The sequence below is a fragment of the Dryas octopetala genome, chromosome 8, assembly GCF_963921425.1.
Source record: "Dryas octopetala chromosome 8, drDryOcto1.1, whole genome shotgun sequence".
Taxonomy (NCBI): Eukaryota; Viridiplantae; Streptophyta; class Magnoliopsida; order Rosales; family Rosaceae; genus Dryas; species Dryas octopetala.
Window position 1 is genome coordinate 13618278 of NC_141373.1, and position 20706 is coordinate 13638983.

Below are 20706 nucleotides of genomic sequence, written 5' to 3' on the forward strand. Positions count from 1 at the left end.
GTTGGTGTTAGTGATTATTGATTAGAGTTTGCTGCATTCATGATTTTGCAATTTGAGTTATCATGTTCCAAGAGTCAATCATGAGAATTCTGAATAAATTGACACTACAACATAAACTGACTTTCATAACACTTAAAAAACGCTATTAAAAGCATATAATAGCGTTACTGGAAACGTTATTTCAGCCAACGCTATAAAAAACCAAGCTATATGATAGCATTTTTAACACACTATAACACCATTTCATTTATAGCGTTTTTGGAATGCTATTATATTATTTCATTTGATAGCATTTTTGGAATGCTATTGTAAACTTTACTAGCATTTAAAGTTTGTCATTGTTGTTCTATATAACTTTTGTAAAGTGCTCTAATTTCTACATGGAATTCAGTGGTAATATCTTTTAGTTGCTATCAAGAGTAATCAGGTGTGAATTAAAGAAACGAAACAATCAGGATAACATATGTCATTCAATGACCATTAACAAAAATATTGAGTATACACAAAATACCAAGCTTAATCAAGACTTCATAAGTACAGTAGCCAGTTTTTCATTTTTCCTTGCAATTAAAATAGTAATGCATTGGCTCTATATTAACAAAAAGTAGCCACCATGACATGATTAATCTATTAATTCTCCTCAAAAGCAAGCATCCGATAGTCAAGTGTCTCCCCACTGAAAAAAAAAAAAAAAAAAAAAAAAGGCCAATCAATTCAATGTATAAGAAACTGAAATTGATTATGGTAAACAGAAAATCAACATTTCAAGCAACATATAATTTTTTCACTTATAAAATTTGGCAAAGAATTTCATAAACAATATTCACCAACTAAGAAGAATATATGCAAACCATGTTAGAAAGAAACTTGAATGATTATGAAATAATCACAATATATATAACCATGATTGTGTGAAAAATAAGTGGTAAAGAACTATAAATAAATGCAACTAACTAGTTCTGGAACAATCTCTATCTAAATAGTTGGGCCATTAAGCACATCCAAGTCCAGTGAATGCAAGCCAAACTAGTTCAACGAGTATGCTGCAAATAAATAGTATTAAATTGGTTTTCAAATAAAAACTAGATCAACTATGGCATTCTTGAACTCATTACTCATGGCTGCACAAAATACTCTATTTTGTCTATTCTAGGGGTGTTATTTAATTAAGTTGAAAATGACACTTCATAATTAAGTTAAGAATGACTAGAAAAGTCTGTTTTTGTAATTTTAAGAGGCTCGGTCACAGAAGTTTACCATGATTTGCTGAAAACCAAGAACAAGTTGCTATGTTGCAGATTCCAAAGTGTAGTTTATATCCGGCCAAAGTGGACCAGGACCTATTTTCGAGAGCTTAAATCCATGTCCCTCTCATAATTCTAAGATTACTCAAATAATAGAAAGGGTTGACTGAAGGAAACTTTATTTAGGGATTCACATAATATAAATATAGGGGGAAAATTTGAAACTTGTTCTGCAAGCACATAATATAAATATAGGGGAAAACCAGCCAGTCGGTCTACAAACAAACAATTAATGTCATAACTTATTCTCAAATTATAATCCCAAGCACATGTTTTAAAGTATAATTAGACTGGCTCAGTTCATAGTTTGAAGGTCAATATTTCTATACATACATATACATATGCATGTAATATATTGGCTTACTTGTATTAACGCAGAACCTTTGAGGTTCTTAATTAAGTCTTCCATAATATAGGAGATGCTCCCTTCCAGTCAGGGTTTTTCCATAGTAGGCTACAAAATGTCCAAGAACAAGAAATTGATTAGATTGTAAGTACTTAAGAAACAACCAAAAAAGGAAATTTTGCCTACTTGACACACAAGGCAAAAAATTCTATCTTACTCATGCTGTGAACAAACACCCTTGCTGGTATATATTTCATCTGAGTCTGAATGTCCAGACCTTGAACATACACAGTGCCAGAGGTTGGCTCTGAGACCAATCATTTGTGGAAAGATATATATTATGTACACATATATATACATATAAACTTCTAAATTACAAAACAAGCAGTAAAGGTGATTTTTTGACATGCTTGAATATAGGACAACATCCAAAGGGGAAAACCAAATCCACAAAATTAACCGAGCAAACAGAGCTCTACCAGAGAAGATTGGAGATGTCAACAGTTATGGCTCGTGAGCCAATAAAAGTTCACGACTGAGTACAATAATAGGAGTAAATAGAATTTATTTCTCCATTGAACATTAAAAAGTCCTTAATATATTTGAGAAAGTATATGATCAAAAAGAAAGTTCTTTTTGTACAGTTTTTTCTCCACGTATTCTTTCAAATAGCTAGTTATGAAGTCTTAATGAATATTAATGACCCCACCAGCAAATGAAAAACCAATTGGAAGGGAATTTTCAAGTATTGTAAGTTGTGTAAGTTGCAAAGGGTATACTCACCATATTAATAAAAGAGGTCTTCCCCGCACTATTAGGGCCAAGCATACCAAAGAACTTCCCTCGAGACAAAGCAAGAGACAACTCTATCATTGCAAATTTCTCAGGCTTTCCATTTTTTCCAGGATACACCTTTTTGTAAAATTCTCACCCTGTATAATAAAAAATAAAAAAAAGAAGGCAAAGAATGTCACACAAAGACAATGCTAATAGATACTGACGGATTACTAAGAAAAGACATTTTACATAGAATATCACTAGACATTTATCCTAGCTTGCTTTTCACTTGAAGCTCAAAAGCACCAAAACCTTTTTGAATGCTATCACTACAAGAATATTGTCAATAGATATCACTCATTTTATATCAGATTTGAATGTGACTGATATTATAAAAATTATAATATCAGATAATTTTTTAACTGATTTCTAAACTTTATTAGATATCACATGGTTTTTTTTCAACTGATATATAATATTGTCATTTTTCTAAGAACTTATAAAGACATCAGTATAAATTGTTAACTGATATCTTAAAACAACACTTATAATTTTTTATCCTAACACTGATATGTAATGTGTTTTTTCTGACTTAAATTTTTTTGTCCTACTCCCAAGTCCCAACACTTAGACATATACAGATATACTAAAAATTAAAAACCTAGGTCGATCTATCTCTCAGCTCACTTCGATCTCTGTCTCTCGATCTCTCTCTTCACTTATTTTAAACTCGTCTCATTGTCTCTCCTCTTCGACCCCCTGATTCTATCTTCTCTCTCATCTCTCTCCCTTACGTCGTGATCGAGTTTTCTCCGACCACTCTTTCTCCGTCCGACGACTGATGATCATCTTCATCCTCCTTTCCCCATACCCGTGAATCACCCAGAAATCCGCCGCACTCAAAAACCCAACCCAGAACCCGATTGGAGATTCGCAGGGGCGAATCGTCGTTCCCAACCGCAACGAGGTGCGGGACCTGCCAAGTTATGCTCGCCATTTCTTTCTGAGCGCAGGGGTGCCATCGGATTTCTCATCCGATAAACGGCGGAGGAAAATCAAGGTTTTGCCGATTTTCCCTCGCCGAAGTTGCCTTTGATTCCGGCGGCGTTTGGATCATCCACCACCCCACTCAGCTTCCTCTTGACTTCATGAACTCGATGGTGGTCTCCAATTGTTCATCGGACCACCACAACGGCCGAATCGAAACCCTAAAGGCCGGCGGCTCCTCCTCTTCTGTCCGGCGAATCCAGTGGTGATTTTGGGCAATTAAGGGTATAAATTTCAATCCTCTTAACCTCCTCTTGCTTTTGGGTGGATTGAATTTGGTTAATTTTGCAGGAATTGAAAATCACCTCGAACCCAAATATTTCGTCTTCTGTTTAATTCTCTGATTGCATGTTGTCCGATTTCTGGGTTAATCCATCTCAGACCTATACAACACAGTCACTCGGCCTCAGGTTAAGAAAAATAATTTATTTTCCTTTGTTTTGTTTAGGTTTGATTTTTGTTTGATATTTTACTGGTGTTTTGTCATTGTCTACATCTTGGGTTTTCTCTTTGTTTGCAAGTTGTATTTGGATTTTTCTTTGGGTCGGCATCCTTCTCTACAAAAGATAGTGATTTGTTTTAATTCTTCATGTCATTTAAGTGTTCTCTGTTTTGGTTAATTTGTAGTTTAATTTATTCTTGCTTTCAATTTTTGTTTCTGATTTTCACCTTATGGACTCCTCTCTCTGTAGAAAAGCCTCGTTCTCTTTTCTGGTAGTAGTTGTGGTAATGTGAATCGGGTATTATTGCTACAATTTGGGTGTTGATTTCCTAGTAGTGTTGTGATAATGGGTATCATTACAACCATGTGTAAATAGGTTTGGCAGAAACTTTAGCATTGTATAGATATATATACTCTTGAGAAATGGGTGAATAAGGAGGATGAATTGTTTAATTTGTTCTTTACTTTGCAACCTGTCTAAGTAGCTACTTTGAGTGTATCTTGATTATCTAAGTTTAAGTGGATTTACAGATGAGACAATTCTTTTCATTTTCTCTATATATATAAAAAAAACAATGGAAAAGGTGGTATCATGCTCTTTGCATTGTGTTAGGGAATTCTCCTCTCTCAATGTTGTGGCTTTACCTTTTTTTGTTAAGTCAATGAATCTATGAAGATCTATGAAAAAAATCTAAACCTTGAGAGTGCTTTTAAAAAGTATAAAATAAGTTAATTATTAAAATTTTTTTCATTTCTATTATCATAAAAGAGACTACTTGATGACTGTTGTAGAGGCTTTGAATGAAATAGTATGTGTTCTCAATGAATGAGTCTATTGGTCAGGAGATATATTCTCCTCTCTCCTATTAGCCTTTTTTTTTTAAGGTGAAATTTGTAAATTACATTTAAAAAATAGAGATTTCTGAAAACAAACCATGTATAATCCAATAGCCGATAATGACCCTCTCCTCCCTCAGCTCTCTCAGTCACACACAGTCACACAGCAAAATCAACTTTTGCAACAGCCTTCCACAGGAGAATACCAAGAACGTCGTCACCAATAATAACAACAAAGATGGCATTTTCGTAATTGTTATCCCGAGCCCTCAGAGAGATCATTGACTAGTCGCCTTTGACCAGTCTTTTGGGAAGCACTTGTGATCTGTGTGGTCTCTGCAGTACTGCTTAGAAACTCCAGCTACATTTCTCTCTCTCACATCTGTACCTCATAAATGATATAGATGAACAATTCTAATTAAATCTAGTCCCACAGTCTCCACTGCGTGAACTACACTGTCCAATCATCATCATCATACATTTATATGATATGTGGAGTGCATGCATGGGACCAAATTTCTTATGAGATACACACATTACACTTTTTTTTTTTTTTTTTGAGAAACTCACACATTACACATTTTAAAATCTTTGAGAAAACTACATTATGACCAGATCAAAGATATGGCAACAAGGTTGTGTAGCTCAACTAAAGATCATATACATCCACATATTTGGTTTATGTTACAAATGCATATAGCATACAAATAGATAACGGTAAAAAAAATTTACCCTAATAGTGAAATGTGAATTAACCATCTAGATGAAAGAGTTAGAAATGTGTACGTACGATAAGGGAAATCAATCAAATTAATAATTATTTCAAGGTGATCTGCTAGATGATGTATAGTACTGGTAAACACCATATGGCTGCAGACTATAGGGAAGTCCATGGTTATCGAATTAGATTATTTAGTAATTACTGCAAGTCCATTATATATGGTGATTAATTAGCTAGATTGGCATTATGTGTGAATATATGAGATAATTTTTTTAAAGAAAAAAACCCAATACATAATTAAAAATTTAGAATCATTAGCAAGTGAATCCAATGACTTGATCAATTACTAAAACACAAATGGGTTTATCCAATCATAATTAAGGAAACTAAAACAAATTAATGGGTTGTTAAATTATGTACAATCAACCGAATGGGATTAGAATGCCCTCTCTCTCTATCTTAATTATCTTATATAAATAGAAATTAAGTATTGTATATTATGATGATGATGATCACTTTGGAGCTGATTGGTTGTTGTTGTTGTTATTCTATGCTAGAGTTCAGCTATCCTATTAGCAGTAAATCCATGAAAGTACGTCAAAAAATTAGCAACTAACTTTTATGGCACACTGCAATTGCAAATAGGAGCACTTCATTTTATATTGTTGTCTCTTGTAATTTGTGCTTTGTGGATTAATCTAATTTATATGTGGGCATTGTTTGGGACATACATGGCAGTGCCTACAGTCTTTTGTGCCATTTTTTTGGATATATCATGCATAGTGTCCAAAGCAACCTGGTGGTGTTGAGTGTGGTTACTATGTAATGCAGTACATGAAGGAAATTATTGAGGATACCAACCTTGATTATGCGACCAAGGTCAGATTTCCAATTAATAAAAAAAATATCTACCCAAGATTGTATTGCGTTTGTGTTGTTCATGCATTTGGATTAAATACTTAAAAGTATGGTTTGTAATATATGCAATTGAATAATCTGATCTGCCTTTTGTCCTTTAAGTGGTTCAATAAACAATGTAGAAACTGCATGCATGCATACCCAAATTTTTGACTAAGTTCAACTTGGAGAAACTGCATCTTTGATGTTTGAGAGAGAGGTATTTGAAATTAATGTGAAAGTTAGAGTGGAGAACCTCTGAGAACCTCTGCTGCTTTGTGTCATATTGTTACTATATATTATTAATTTGAAACAGGGTTGCAACTACAGGGACAAGGAATATTTGGTGCTTTTCTTATAGTGTGGTCTCTTTTCAAGGATAAGCAATTTTCTTAAAAGCACACATATGCATGAAGCAAGGAAATGGGAGGGTTGTTAGGCAGCAACTCATTTTCTAGTGCTGCTATTGTCCATTCAACTACTCTGACTTGCTTTTATTCTTTATGCATATGCATGTTTAGTTGAAAATTGAGATTAATAAGGCATGCATGTATTCATTATATAGAACTTATGAGATCAATGAATTTGTGATTAAATTAAAGAATATATGTTCCTTTGATGTTTTCAATGGTCCAATATGAAGACCAAGCGAAGCGGATACACACAAGATCAAATAGATGAGTTGCATGTGGAATGGGAAGATTTTCTGAACAATTATCTTTAGACCGACAAGTTAATTGGTAGGTGGTGTGCATTTTGCCTTTTTTGTGGATAGAAGAAAGCTGTCGTGCATGCTCATTTTTTGTAAAGCATGGAAGAAGATTGAAGATTTGGTGCTTTTAATTAGATCATACATGCTGCCATGACTATTTTGTAAAGGATGGCAGAATTGAAGATAGAACTAGCTAGCTAACTAGACATAGTGCTGATTTGCAGATTAATTAGGCTAGGTGCTGTCATGTTATTTTGTACATGTGGGCAGCGTTTGGTACATTGTTTTGGTTTTGTAAAGGTCTTAACAAGCAGGGTTTAGGCAATATTGCCTTAGTTATTAGGCTGGTGGCATGGTATGTTTAGACCTCTACAAAACAAAAAATATATATATGGTTATCTTGTTGGATATTTGTATTGTTATTGGTGATTATGTACATGTAGGCAGCTTTGAATATTGTTATTGGTGATTATTGAAATATATGGAATGAGAATGCATGGAAGATTTTATGGCTGCACAAATTTATGTACAGGCTCAAATTTATGTATTCATATCATTTTTTAGGTGAAAAAAAACTGATATAGCAAGTTGTATTCCAATTTTCTTTTGTGAAATCGACATACTAAACGATATCAGTTTTGGACTAATAATTGATATTTTATAACGCTTTGATATCAGGTTCTTTCTCAGATCTGATATAAAAACAATATTTAGATATCAGAACCTATTCCATACCTGATATTGATATCAAGATTATATATATCAGATTCTACTATAGACCTGATATTGATACTATAGTTTTATATCATATTCTACCTCAAACCTGATATTGATATCGAGTTATATGTCAGTATTAGTATCCAATACGATATCTATTGACCAATCCTGTTGGTACTTGGATTTTATAGATATCAGAAATAATATCAAATTGGATATCCATTTTGTATTTAGGATATCAGGTTGAAAAAGAAAAATGATATAATAAACAATGTTTACATATCAGTTTAAAACTGATATCTAAAATGTGAACATTAGATATCACGACGCGCTATATCAGATGGCTATCCAAATAGATATCAGTCCACGACTGATATCTATCGACATTTTTGTTGTAGTGTATAGTTTAATCGATCTTCACACTAGTTTACCCTCGAATCTCTACATCTTTTATAAAAAAAATAACATAGTTACTTCATAACTATAAATAAATTAATAACATTATAACTATGAAACATTCCTACATTGACATAAAAAATAAATAAATAAAAACCATTTGTCTATATTAAATACATTCAAGAGTTAACCAAGAAAATTTCAGTGTATAAACACTTGATAAAAAAAATTAATTACAATAATCTCTTTTGACACAAATTTTATAAGGGTCTTTAAAATTTTCTACTGTATCATTTACTTTCATGGTCACCAAGCTATCAGAAAGAGAATATGGAATGACTGATGGAACATTGAATAGAGAGAGTGCCAATGCAACATTAATATAGAATATCACTATTATATCATAGTGCTTGTGTTTGAAATGAATATAAGCCTAATAAAGTAGAAGCAGTTGACAAAACCTCCATACTAAGAGTGTAATTAATGTACCAGTAGCATAATTAAGTTTTCTGTATCGTTTTTAAAAAATGATGCTATTATTATATTGCATATAATATATAGAACTTTTGAAAAAATGCTATAATTAAATGCTATTATAGCCCTATTTTGTTGTAGTGTGATAAATTGATTAGTATCACTCATACCAACAAAAACTATGGTATATATAAAATTAACAAACGCTTTCCATATGGTACTGTATTGTGTAAGCACTGAGGTAATGTACTTTTTGTTTATATTGTCTTGATGTACCCAGTGGTAATTAAGTGTATATGGTTTTCAATAGTCAGCTGTACCTCAAAATAATGTTTTTGTTTTTAACAACTTTTTACTTGCTGGAAGGCTGAGTTTGAGCTCTAGAAGTCATATTGATAAAAATGCCCAATGTTATTGTTAATTTTAGCTCGAGTCATAAAATACAAAATTCTTGTATTGTTCCTGCTATCCTCTGTCTAATTTAGTATTAATGTCTTATTTTCAAGTGACTTACAATTTGACTTATTGCAGCAATCGTGCAGGCTAAAACTGCGTTTTTGTACTGTAGCAACCAGGGTTATTGCTTGATTAAAAGCTCATCCAGTGTATCACTCAGTTGGAGTAATTATGAATAAGGGTTGGGTAAAGCTTGATCGCAGGAGCCTTGATTATTAGACTCATCTCACGCAGTTCCTAGATACCTGTTTCCGAAACCATTCCGTTGACAATAGAGTAAAATGTCCTTGTCGATTATGCTACAATAGATTTTGGAGGTTTAGAGATGAAACTGATGACCATCTTAAAGTTGAAAGTATGGATCCTCGGTACATGGAATTGCCATGGATCAATCATGAAGAGCCTATATTGAATCCAAGCATTCCCCATTATGAAACTGACATTGGTGTTATAAAGCACGACACTGAGTTATCTGACATGCACTGTATGATTGGTGATCTATTTTCTTCATCAAACAGTACTGAGTCAGTAGAAGGCAGCAGTACAACCTCACCAAATGCCTCTGGATGCAGTCCAGAAGCCCAAAAGTTCTACAAATTTTTGGAGGATGCAGATACCCCACTTTATCCCGGTTGTGACCGCATCAAAAAGCTTGAGTTTATTGTTTCTCTTTGTTATATAAAATGTTTGCACGGTTGGTCTGACAAGTCTGTTTCCGACCTTTTAACCTTGCTCAAGAGATCATTCCCTATAGGAGAGACGCTCCCTCCTTCGTTTTATCATACTAGGAAACTGATTGGTGAGCTTGGATTGTCATACGAAAAGATTAACGCTTGTCGACATGACTGTATGCTTTTTTGGAAGGATCACAGTAGTGATGTCTCATGCAAGATATGTGGAGAAGAGCGGTACACCAGCCAGGGAAGTGGAAGTGGTCACAAGGTTGCCGCTAAGGTTTTGAGGTACTTTCCACTTGCTCCACGACTTCAACGATTGTATATGTCAAGGCACACTACTGAGTATATGACTTGACACGCTTCGAACTGTGTGAAAGATGGTATCATACGGCATCCGGCTGATTCTTCGGCCTGGAAGGCATTGGACAATCGTTTTCCTCACTTTGCAAATGACCCACGAAATGTTAGAATCGGTCTAGCAAGCGACGGGTTTAATCCATTTGGGCACATGAGTAGCCAACACCTACTTGGCCTGTAGTTATTTCAGTTTACAATCTGCCCCCTGGATGTGCATGAAGCAGCCATACTTGTTCCTATCTCTGCTGATTCCTGGTCTCAAGGCCCCGAGAAATGACATTGACATTTACTTGGAACCCCTTGTGGAAGAGTTACATTTCTTGTGGACTAAGGGCGTTCGTACGTACGGTATTGCAACAAACCAATCATTCACCATGTGGGCAGCTTTGCTTTGGACAATAAATAATTTTCCGGCATATGCCAATTTGTCCGGCTGGAGCACGAAAAGAAAATTGGCTTGTCCACAGTGTAACCATTTCACGGAATCCCAATACTTGAAACGGGGTCACAAGCACTGTTATTTAGGCCACCAGAGATTCCTTCCAATTCACCACCGGTTCCGGAGGGAGATGAGTGCTTTCAATGGGATGGTTGAGAAACGGCTTGCCTCTATCCCCTTAACCGGGACTACCTGTTTCCAACAGTTAAGCACTCTATCATTCAAATTTGGCTAGCATCAGTTCAACCCACTTGCTACGCAACGCAGTAGTACAGGTGAATTGATAAACTACACTGGTCCATGGAAGAAGCAAAGTGTATTTTTTACTTTTCCGTACTGGGAGTTCAATCTCCTTCGTCATAATCTGGATGTCATGCATATTGAGAAAAATGTATGCAACAATTCGGTGGGTACACTCCTGGGAATTGAAGGCAAAAACAAAGATGGCATCAATGCAAGGGCTGATTTGGAGTTGCTAAATTGGAAGCCTAGCCTCCACCCCATCAGACGTGGAAGTAAAACTTACTTACCCCCTGCAGCATTCACCTTGAGCAATAGGGAAAAGGTACAGTTTTGCGCACTGTTAAAAAGTGTGAAACTCCCAGATGGGTATTCATCAAACCTTGCTCGATGTATCAACGTGAAGAAGAAAAAAATTCAGGGTTTGAAGAGTCACGACTGTCACGTGCTTCTACAACATTTAGTTCCGTTAGCTATAAGGAGGTTGCTCCCGAAGCCTATCACTTCCATTTTCTTGGAGTTGTGTAATTTCTTCAAGAATATTTGCAACAAAACATCCACTCACTACAACAAAAGAGGCCTATAATAGCATTTGATTATAGCATTTTTTCAAAAGTGCTATTATATTTAATATAATTATACCATTACTTTTTAAGAATGCTATGGGCCTGTTTTGTTTTGTTTTTTTTTTTTCTTTTCTAAACTCCGTAGAAGAGCAAAGAAAGTCGATCTCTTCACTTTCTTACTTTCTCACCCCAGATGTCACTGTCTCTCTCCCTGCAGCCCCCTCTCCCTTGCCAGATCCACTCTCTCTCGCCGCCCTCTCACCACCATCGCGTCCTCTCGCCGCCATCACGTCCTCTCGCCACCCACTTTCCACCGTCGCCTCTCTCTTTCTCACCCATCACTCTCACTTAGTCACCCATCGCTAATTTAAGAATGTAATTTTTATTTAGGGTTTCTATTTAGGGATTTAGGATTTAGGGTTTCGAATCCCAGGGTCACCATCACACTTGGTTGCTCTAGTCAGGTACTTTGCTTCTTACATTCTTACATTTTCTATTGTTTCTGCACGAATTTCAGGTTGTTAATTTTCTTGCATAGAATCTGAGGGGGAAGGTGAAAGTGAGCATTTTGTAATTTTCCACATGATTCAGCTCCAAAATTGAAGTGTGGACCGTGTGGTGTTAGGTTTAATTTCTTTTTGTTTTTCTTCTTTTTTTGTTTTTGAAATGAATGAGCTTGAAATTCCTCGTCTTATTTAGTTGTTTGTTGTGAAGCTGAAATAGTTTTATGTTTGCTTTGATAATTTGATGAATTTTTGGGTGGATTATATCTTAAGCTGAACCGATTTAAATGAGAATTTGTGTGGTTGTGTGTGCTGGTGATGTGATTTACAGGTGATGTGTAGTGACACCTGTTGTAGATTCTGATGGTGCTATGTTAGCTGCTAATTTTCCCACTCTTCCCCAGATTGGCCCATGTTTTATGGGTGGACACATTCTTGATTGAGAGACATTATCTTAGTTTTTTCCTTTTCCTTTCTAACCCATAACCACTTCAGAATCTTAGTTTTTATACTGGTTTAAATGTTTAATGAAAGTTTTAAGATATGGAGTAGCTCACTAAGAAATATGTGGTACATTTTCTATAATACCTTTATCACTGACATTTTTTTTCTTGAAATCAATGTTAGCAGGACATTGTTAACTATATCTGTGATGATGATGATGATGATGATGATAAAAAAGCTGTATAGCTTGTTGGCTCAAATACAGTAAGTTAATTTTCAGTTCAATGCTTTATGATTCTTGATGTATCTATGCAATGCCTGAAGATATGATTTTAAGTTCAGATGCACTCAACACTTTATTATACTCGCATATAACCTTGTTGGGCTGTGCTACATCTTCACATGGTGAAGGACTCATAGTCATTATACCATTAAATGTGTTTATGTGATTTTCCTTGTGAGGTGAATACTTTCATTATTCTGCCCACTGATTTTATTCCTCGTACAATCTTAGTATCTCTGATTAGTTTTCTACGTTGAAATCTTACATGTTCCTGCAATTCAGACATTTAGTAGGTCCGCTTGATTTCAGTTTTTCCACTCATAGGTTGTCATGTGTTTAGCTTTGAACCTTCAATATTATGATAGGGTACGCCATTGGTCTGCACTAATGTGATTAATTTCCTTTTTCTAACTACTCTTTCTTGTTCACATAGGCTGGAATGCACATATATGCAAGGGCAGTTGCTAGGCTAGGGGAAATCATAACAAGAGTTGTGTGATATTCATATATACCATCATTATATATGGTCTGTATGTATACTATTAGGAAAAAACCATTATATTCTGCGTGCAAATTAGAAGTATAATAAAATTCTTTTACTCAACAACATGTTAATAAGGATAAATGTTGGGACTTTATCTTGTGGGGTATGCTTTTTCAAGTTTTCAACTGTATTTCTCACTTGTTCTGGTTGACTTTTGTAGGTATACTTTCAGGTTGATGCTTCTTGTTCTTTGATTATAAATTGGTCTAGCCAACTCAATTTAGTTGCTAATGGAGCAATAGATGTAGGAAAAAAATGGTGAGTGTTGCCCATATTTGTTGTAGTGACATAATTATTTTGCATTAGTTTCCCTAAGACAAGTTTTTTGTTTGTACATCCGAAAAGAAAGAAAAAGGAAAAATGTTGAAAGAAAGGCTACTGTACATATCAGAAGTCCTGCACATAAACTCTTTCCAAAGATGAATAGATACCTTCCCAACTTATCCTTATTTGAGGTCTTTGCTTTCATATGCTCTTTCCCATTTCTTTAAACAGGAAGATAAGAAAGAATTCCACCCTTCAGATTATGTAGATATATGTTCTACCCTTGATTAATCATTCAAGTAGCACTTAAACCTTTTATACAAATAAACTTGATGTACATCGATTTTTATTGGTTAACATACGTTTTGTTATTTGTTTTGGTTCTAACTAGTAATTACCATTCTTTGCTGTCAAATAATCTTGTATGCACACAGATTTTATATTTATTATCTTTGGTTTATGAGAATTTGAGATACGGCAATCTTGTGTTGTACATGATCAATAGAAGGCTTGATGCATTATTTTTTCCCATAGGTATTGCTGAATATTTCATTCATTTAGCTATTAATGTTGGTCAAAAGAAAAACAAGAATGTCAAATCTCCTGGTGAAGTCTTTGAGAGGATGTGAAGTGCCGGTAGTTTTAGTGCAGATGAGGTTAGTTTTTCTTTTATTTCTATAGTTTGGTGCATATGCAAATAATATTTGTTTTCTGACATGCAATCTAATTGTAAGTGTTCATTCCGCTATTTTATTTGCTTTCCATTTAATGGCTCTATGTTATAAATCAATGAGGTGACCATCATTCTTCAAAGCATATGTTGTTGTAATTCATAGGAAACAAGACACAAGGTATTTATGGTTATAATATTGATTAAAGGTGAAAAAGGCTTTTAGTCAGTTATTTAAGATCATAAATAGTTTCCCCATTACATTAGAAGCAGTTCTTCCCTGCTTTAAAAAAAGAGAAATTAAGTAGTTGAAATATAGAGGCAGCATAAGTTAAGAATCATACATCTCTTTTCTGTCTTTGTTTTATAGAGAAGTCAAAAGTTACACATTTTTTAGTATCTTTGTTGTTGCTTGGTGAGTTCTGAACGGATAATATGTAGTGACAAGCTTTGTGAATTGTATAGTTTTTTGTTCTTTGAGTTCTGCATGTAGGCTTGGTGTTGTGATGTGCTATTTGCCTCTAATACATCTATTAATTTATTTTGTTATTTACCTTCCGTTTGTGGTTCTTTGGTTAAATTTTTATTATTCTTTTTAACTATGAAAGGAAATCTGAATCAAAAGAAATAGCTTTATGATTGATATTGTGGTGGACTTGATATAGGTGGGAAGATTAAGCGGGGTACTGAAGCATAAAACTAAGATAAAAAATATTAAGAATTGGGACATGGAAGTTCAGTTTTTTTTGTTTTTTATATGTTTGGCAGAATGAAGTTAAGGTTTGGCGCTAGAAGATACTATATTAAGTGCTATTAGTCTAACTCATCATTTTGTTAATATAACATATCATCTAAGCATATGAGACCTTAAAATATACTTTAGCAAAGCATTTTGTCTAGATTGAGGTTTATAAAAATGTACCTTAAAATGTTCTTTGGTTTGTGATACAGGAAAAGCAGACTTTGAGTTTTAATTTATTAGGAACTCTTAAAACTTAGATCAATCTGTGAAAAGCTAATATAATTTTTTTTTCATTTTTAGTTGTGGTTTTGTGTTGGAATAGGTTAATTCAATATTAATCCAAACTTTTTTATTGCTTTATTTTCATAATAGTAGTATATTAATGTGAATATATAAACTTCTGAGTGAGTGGACATTCATTGGAACATATAGGATTTGTTTTCAGTTTTCTTCTTTTCTTATACCATTTGATACATCACAAATTTGTTGGTCTTTAAGAGGTTCACATATATGCATGTTTTTATTTGGTACATTATAGAGGTAGTCCTCCCTTATTAGTACTACAACCTTTAGTAGATTGAGGGTACTAATGAAACCTATTGTTGACTATTTTTTTTGGCAGCGTGGAGGCACTTGGATATAATTGGATGTTTGCGTTTTGGCAGTTTGGAGTCTTTTGGTTATTGGATGCTTTATGTTGAAGAGAGTTAACAAGTTAGGCTTGTTTTTGTTATTATATGAGCTACATATTAGTGTTTTTTAAAGGCCAATTTGAAACTATGGCACTTATGAAACTATTATGCTTATGCAGTCTTAACATTGGTATTTGAAGTAACTTCTATATATTATATTTTAGGATCAATATATTTAATGATGTGTTTTAGTTCCAATTGTTTCTTTTAATTTACATATATTCTTGATAGTATATAATTTTCATATTAAATGCTAGCTATATATAAAAAATTTCTAGTAGCAATCTAAAAAGCCTAAAAAAAAAAATTTTGGAGGCACCAAAATATGTAATCAATAACTATTATATATTTGTAAAAATTAACAATAGCATTTTAATTTTAAGATGCTATAGTAATAATAATTATAGCTTCTTTAAAATACTATTAAACGCCACAATAATAGCACTTTAAAAATGCTATTGTATATCTTTCTACAACATTTTTAAAACGCTATTATATATATCTTTTATAGCGTTTCTAAAATGCTATATAAATAAATTTTTTTATAGCGTTTCAAAAACGCTATAATAAACCTTGGGTCTATTATTGCGTCGGCTGTCATAGCGTTTGCAATAACGCTATAAAAGGGCTTTTATAGCGTTTTTTGAGTGCTATAAAAGCTCCTTTTTGTTGTAGTGACTTCAAAGGCATTCCTGGATCTAACCCCCCGTATAGCTCTTACACTGTGTCAAATGGAGTGTATCTTTCCCCCTGCATTTTTTGATGTTATGATCCATCTGTCAATACATCTTGCCACCGAAGCCTCTATTGGGGGACCAGTTCAGTACAGATGGATGTATCCAATTGAGAGGTACGAAACAAACATAAAACTATATTTTTTGTGTTTATATTATTAAGTTAACACTTTGGGTTGTTGGTACCTTCCACTGAAATAACTTCATATTAATAACTGTCAAATTCATTGATCAATCACTAGGTACCTACACACTCTCAACTCTTATGTGAGAAACAAAAGTCGGCCAGAAGGCAGCATAGCTGAGGGATATATCGTTGAAGAGTGCATGTCCTTTTGCTCAATGTATTTGGAAAGAGTTGACACTCGTCGCAACCGTGTTGGAAGAAATAGCTATGAAGGTGAGAATGTCACTCGGCCAAGTTATGCCATTTTCCAGGGGCAAGGCAATCCCAAAGGTAGTGGCACCAAATTCTTATTAGACAACAAGTTGAGAGAACGTGCACATCGCAATGTTCTTTTCAATTGCGCAGAAGTTCAAGACTTTGTCAGGTATGAACTCATTAACCATTTGTAAACAGTTTCCAGTCACAATACAAATGCTCTATTGAACTGCTTTCATGTTAGCTAAACTATTTTGATACACATTATGTTGTTCTTATTTCTAAGTTTTCTTTTCAGTCAACATTGGGCTGCAATACGTTCTACGCGGAGTAGGCAAACAACTCTTTTGGAAGCTGACACCCAAGCGGATAATAAACTAACCAACGCCTTTAAGGACCATGTAAGTCAGTATTCCCTCTAGAATACTTGTATTATTTTAAAAAATTTAGTCTTCATCTTGTAGTTATTGCCAACTACATTCTTCTTATGTTTCTGTAGCAGTGCTTCATTCTTCCTACAATCCAATGCATAATATAATCTATTAGTTCAATCTAACTAAAACAAAAATTAAAACTCCTAGGAATTTTCTTGTACAATATTCATGTTATCTCATAATGCTTTACCAAACATAATGTATGTCTAGGAATTATCTTTAATTCATGTAAACCTTCTTTTTAGTAATACTTAAAAAAAAAAAAAAATTGTCAGGACCTTATTGCAATAGTAAAAAGATGAAACAAAACTCATCAACTAAATTAACATAAGACCCTCTCATGCTCACAAAAGAAAAAAGGCAAGTGGTCAATAATTGTTGCAACCACTTAAAAGACATTTTATAACTGCTTCTCTTCTTTAACTTGTAAGTTGCAAATTAATCCATAGAACACCACAAATTATATGGATCACAAGACAATACAAACAGGTCCAAAATTAATATAAATGTGTCCAACAAAGAAAATTAATAGCTCACCAAATCTGCAAATAGCAAATAATTGTTATGTGTACCAAATGTCGCAACTAATATGCCTGATGCCAACTATAAGTTATCAGGATATTATTATACATAAAGAATAAGTCACATAAATAAATTAGGAAAGAACTATAATTGGTTCAAAGCACTTGTATTAGCAATGTAATAGATAATAAAGTTAATTCCAATGATACATCAAGATTGTTTGATCAATCTACATTGCTTTAAACAGTAAATGAGATATATAAATAATTTATAGCATTAGATATCAAGTAAAATTATCATCAATGGGTGCTCATAACACTTCAAGTAAAATATTAGGCTAGATATTCTACCAAACAACCATCTACGCAAATCAAAAAGTAATAGATAAATCTATTTACAATATAGTACCCAATACTTTTTATGCAAGTTGAATTTTACAACTACTCCATTCAGCTATTGATGATAATGGTTGTAATTTTACAACTACTCCATTATGTTGTAACAGCCTAATTTTGGTGTAGTGATTGGTACTAGCCTTAATCTATATCTCATAGAGAACTGTTTTGGCATCTAGATTGACAACCAATTGAAGTCTAGAGTTCAAGTGGACCCTGACTTAGTGGCACTGTCATAAGGCCTAAGTAACTGGGCCACCCGGTACAAAAGTTATCTCTCAAATGGATTTCGATTCAGAATCAAGGATGTTGACATTAAGAAGAAGAACCAAAATAGTGGAGTGTTTGTTATAGCTGACACCAATAGTTATGCTAGCAGACGAGACAAGAACCCCAGGATCGGTCCTGTCGGATACTACGGCGTTTTGACAGATATTATAGAATTACAATACGATGAGAATAGATCTGTAATTTTATTCGACTACGAATGGGCTGACACGGTCACTGGTGTAAAAAAGGACAAGTTTGGTTTTAAATTGGTGTCTTTCGATAGATTGCTCCGATCGGATGACACCTTGGTCCTTTCGAAACATGCTATGCAAGTCTTCTACGTCGACGACCCTATAGATAAAGGGTGGAAAGTTGCAATAAACACTCAACCCCGTGATTTATACGACATGTCAACTGTGAGTGCTAGAGATGTTTGTGGTGCACAAGTTTTAGACAATCTTGGCACCGACGACAACGTGTTGCAACCAAGACGTGAATTAATGGCACGACAATAGATCGTCCCCTCACACCCCCGCACTCTTGAGTCAGGTAAGCATATTCGAACTTGCTTTAGGCGAAGTGCTGAATTTTTGCTTAGTTGTTGTTATTGTCCATTCATTACTTTGCCATAGCGTGTTATGAAACCATTAATTATTTTCAAGTGTTTCAATTGGTGCTAGAGCATGTTGTTTATGAAGCACATATTAATAGAAGCCAGGAGTGCACTTTGGAAGGTCTATGGATGATGTTCAAAAAATATATATTAGCCTTGTGTCATATAAATAATTTGAGAAGTAGCTAAGTTTTTGCAAATAAATTGTAGCATTTAAATAATTGTAGCAATGTCACTAGTCAATCACATTTTTGTTCTTCTTTTAGTCCTTCAAGAGTATGGTTAGTATCTCAGCTTTTCAAAAAGTCATCTTGAGCAATTATGATTTATTCCTTATTGAACAGTGGGGAATATGTCTGTCAAAATTCTGATTGATGTTATATGTTATGTGATACTTCTGAACTCAATTAAATATCCCTTGAGTCCCTTATGGACGATTAATTTAAAGAAAATCCAGTATAAAAAGGATAACCAATCTGTTTTGTCCCACAATTTCTGAAGATGAGATTTCACTTTCATATCCCACCCTCATTACACCAACTTCACCATACCCATCATGCCTAGAAAAATCAAGAAACCTGTTAACCTTAAGGCTTATAGAAAATTATTTTGTGAGGAGTCAGACGATGCATGCTCTCAAACCGACTCAACTTCCACAAATCAGTTTGAGAGCGAGTTCGTTAACAATCTAGTGAATACATGGGTGCCAATGAACCAGTATGTGCCCCGAGTCCCTCGAAATTCTAGAGGTGAGTTAACTTATATCTCACCATTATTTGTTACTGAAGCTCAGGTTAATGTTAGGGAGGAGCCAACCCAAGTGCACATGCATGGCCCATTAAATACAGCAACATGCATTCTAGCAGACTTTCACAATGGAGAGACTGAGCGTATCATCAACAAATACTTCCCCACTAATGAGAAAGATCTCATCAGCACTGGTCATTGCTCCCCCATGATTGAAAATAGGGTGGTTAATGGCATTTGTGATGATCCGAACCATGCTAGTGCATCCAATTTGAACGCTTTCGATAGTGAGTGGAATGACATACAAAACCTTTTCGAATAACATGTATGTTCCTGACACATTCGATGAGTCTTGGGTGGCTCTGAGCCCTGTCCCAACCCAAGAACCATGACCCTATGGTGGACAAGTGTTTTATTTTACTTATCTCATGCACCTGCTTTAGGTGAAGTAAATGTGTGTCATGAAAGGGTACAAATAGTAGTTGTATGTGCAATAGAGAATCATGTAATTTAGTTATTAAGATGTTAGTTATTTTCTGTGCTTTGATGAATCACTAAATTATATCATTTAGTGATCTTTTTTCTTATCTTACCAGACATATGGTTTTCAAAATTTGATATTCAAGTTTGCATTGTCCACATGTTGTGAAAATGAATCAAGTGTGGGAAGCATTAGTTGTTTGTGTTAACATGCAGTCAATTTACTATTGGAACATGGTAGTTTATTTTATTACACTTGTGCTCTGGTTCAATGTTGTTATTATTAGTGCAAAAAATAACATAATTTTTGTAAGATGCAAGTTAAGTGAAGAAATTAAATTCTGATAAAGGGTGCAAATAAATAGAGGCCATCATGTGTGGAATATCCAATCAACTTTTCCACCATGGCTTGCTAGAAGCAAGACCAAATTTCAAAGCTAATAATAGTGAAAGTCATTTGTGTAATCTCCACCATTAATTCTCACAACTACCTATATATTCTCACTAAATTAGTAAGAAATGAGCAAAAATCCCTACAATAAACTACCAGCCATAAATGAAAAAGAAGGCTCCTAACCTATA

The 20706-nt window shown here is 34.2% G+C and overlaps 1 protein-coding gene across 1 annotated transcript; it reads left to right on the forward strand.

Moving 5' to 3' along the window:
- The first annotated feature begins 9483 nt into the window (after window positions 1-9483).
- LOC147277415 (uncharacterized) lies at window positions 9484-18799 on the forward strand. Its single transcript, XM_086255635.1, has 8 exons — window positions 9484-10080; window positions 10835-11164; window positions 12539-12592; window positions 13340-13437; window positions 16524-16832; window positions 16962-17064; window positions 18125-18146; window positions 18255-18799. The coding sequence occupies exons 1-8, from the start codon at window positions 9484-9486 to the stop codon at window positions 18797-18799; spliced, it is 2058 nt and encodes a 685-aa protein (XP_086111761.1).
- Window positions 18800-20706: the final 1907 nt, after the last annotated feature.

Excerpts from the sequence above, each read along its gene's own strand:
- LOC147277415 (XM_086255635.1), top strand. The coding sequence starts at position 9,484 with ATGGATCCTCGGTACATGGAATTGCCATGGATCAATCATGAAGAGCCT. Across the intron at positions 13,438-16,523 it reads ATAGATGTAGGAAAAAAATG|GTACCTACACACTCTCAACT; the intron begins GTGAGTGTTGCC and ends ATCAATCACTAG. Across the intron at positions 17,065-18,124 it reads CCAACGCCTTTAAGGACCAT|CCTAATTTTGGTGTAGTGAT; the intron begins GTAAGTCAGTAT and ends ATGTTGTAACAG.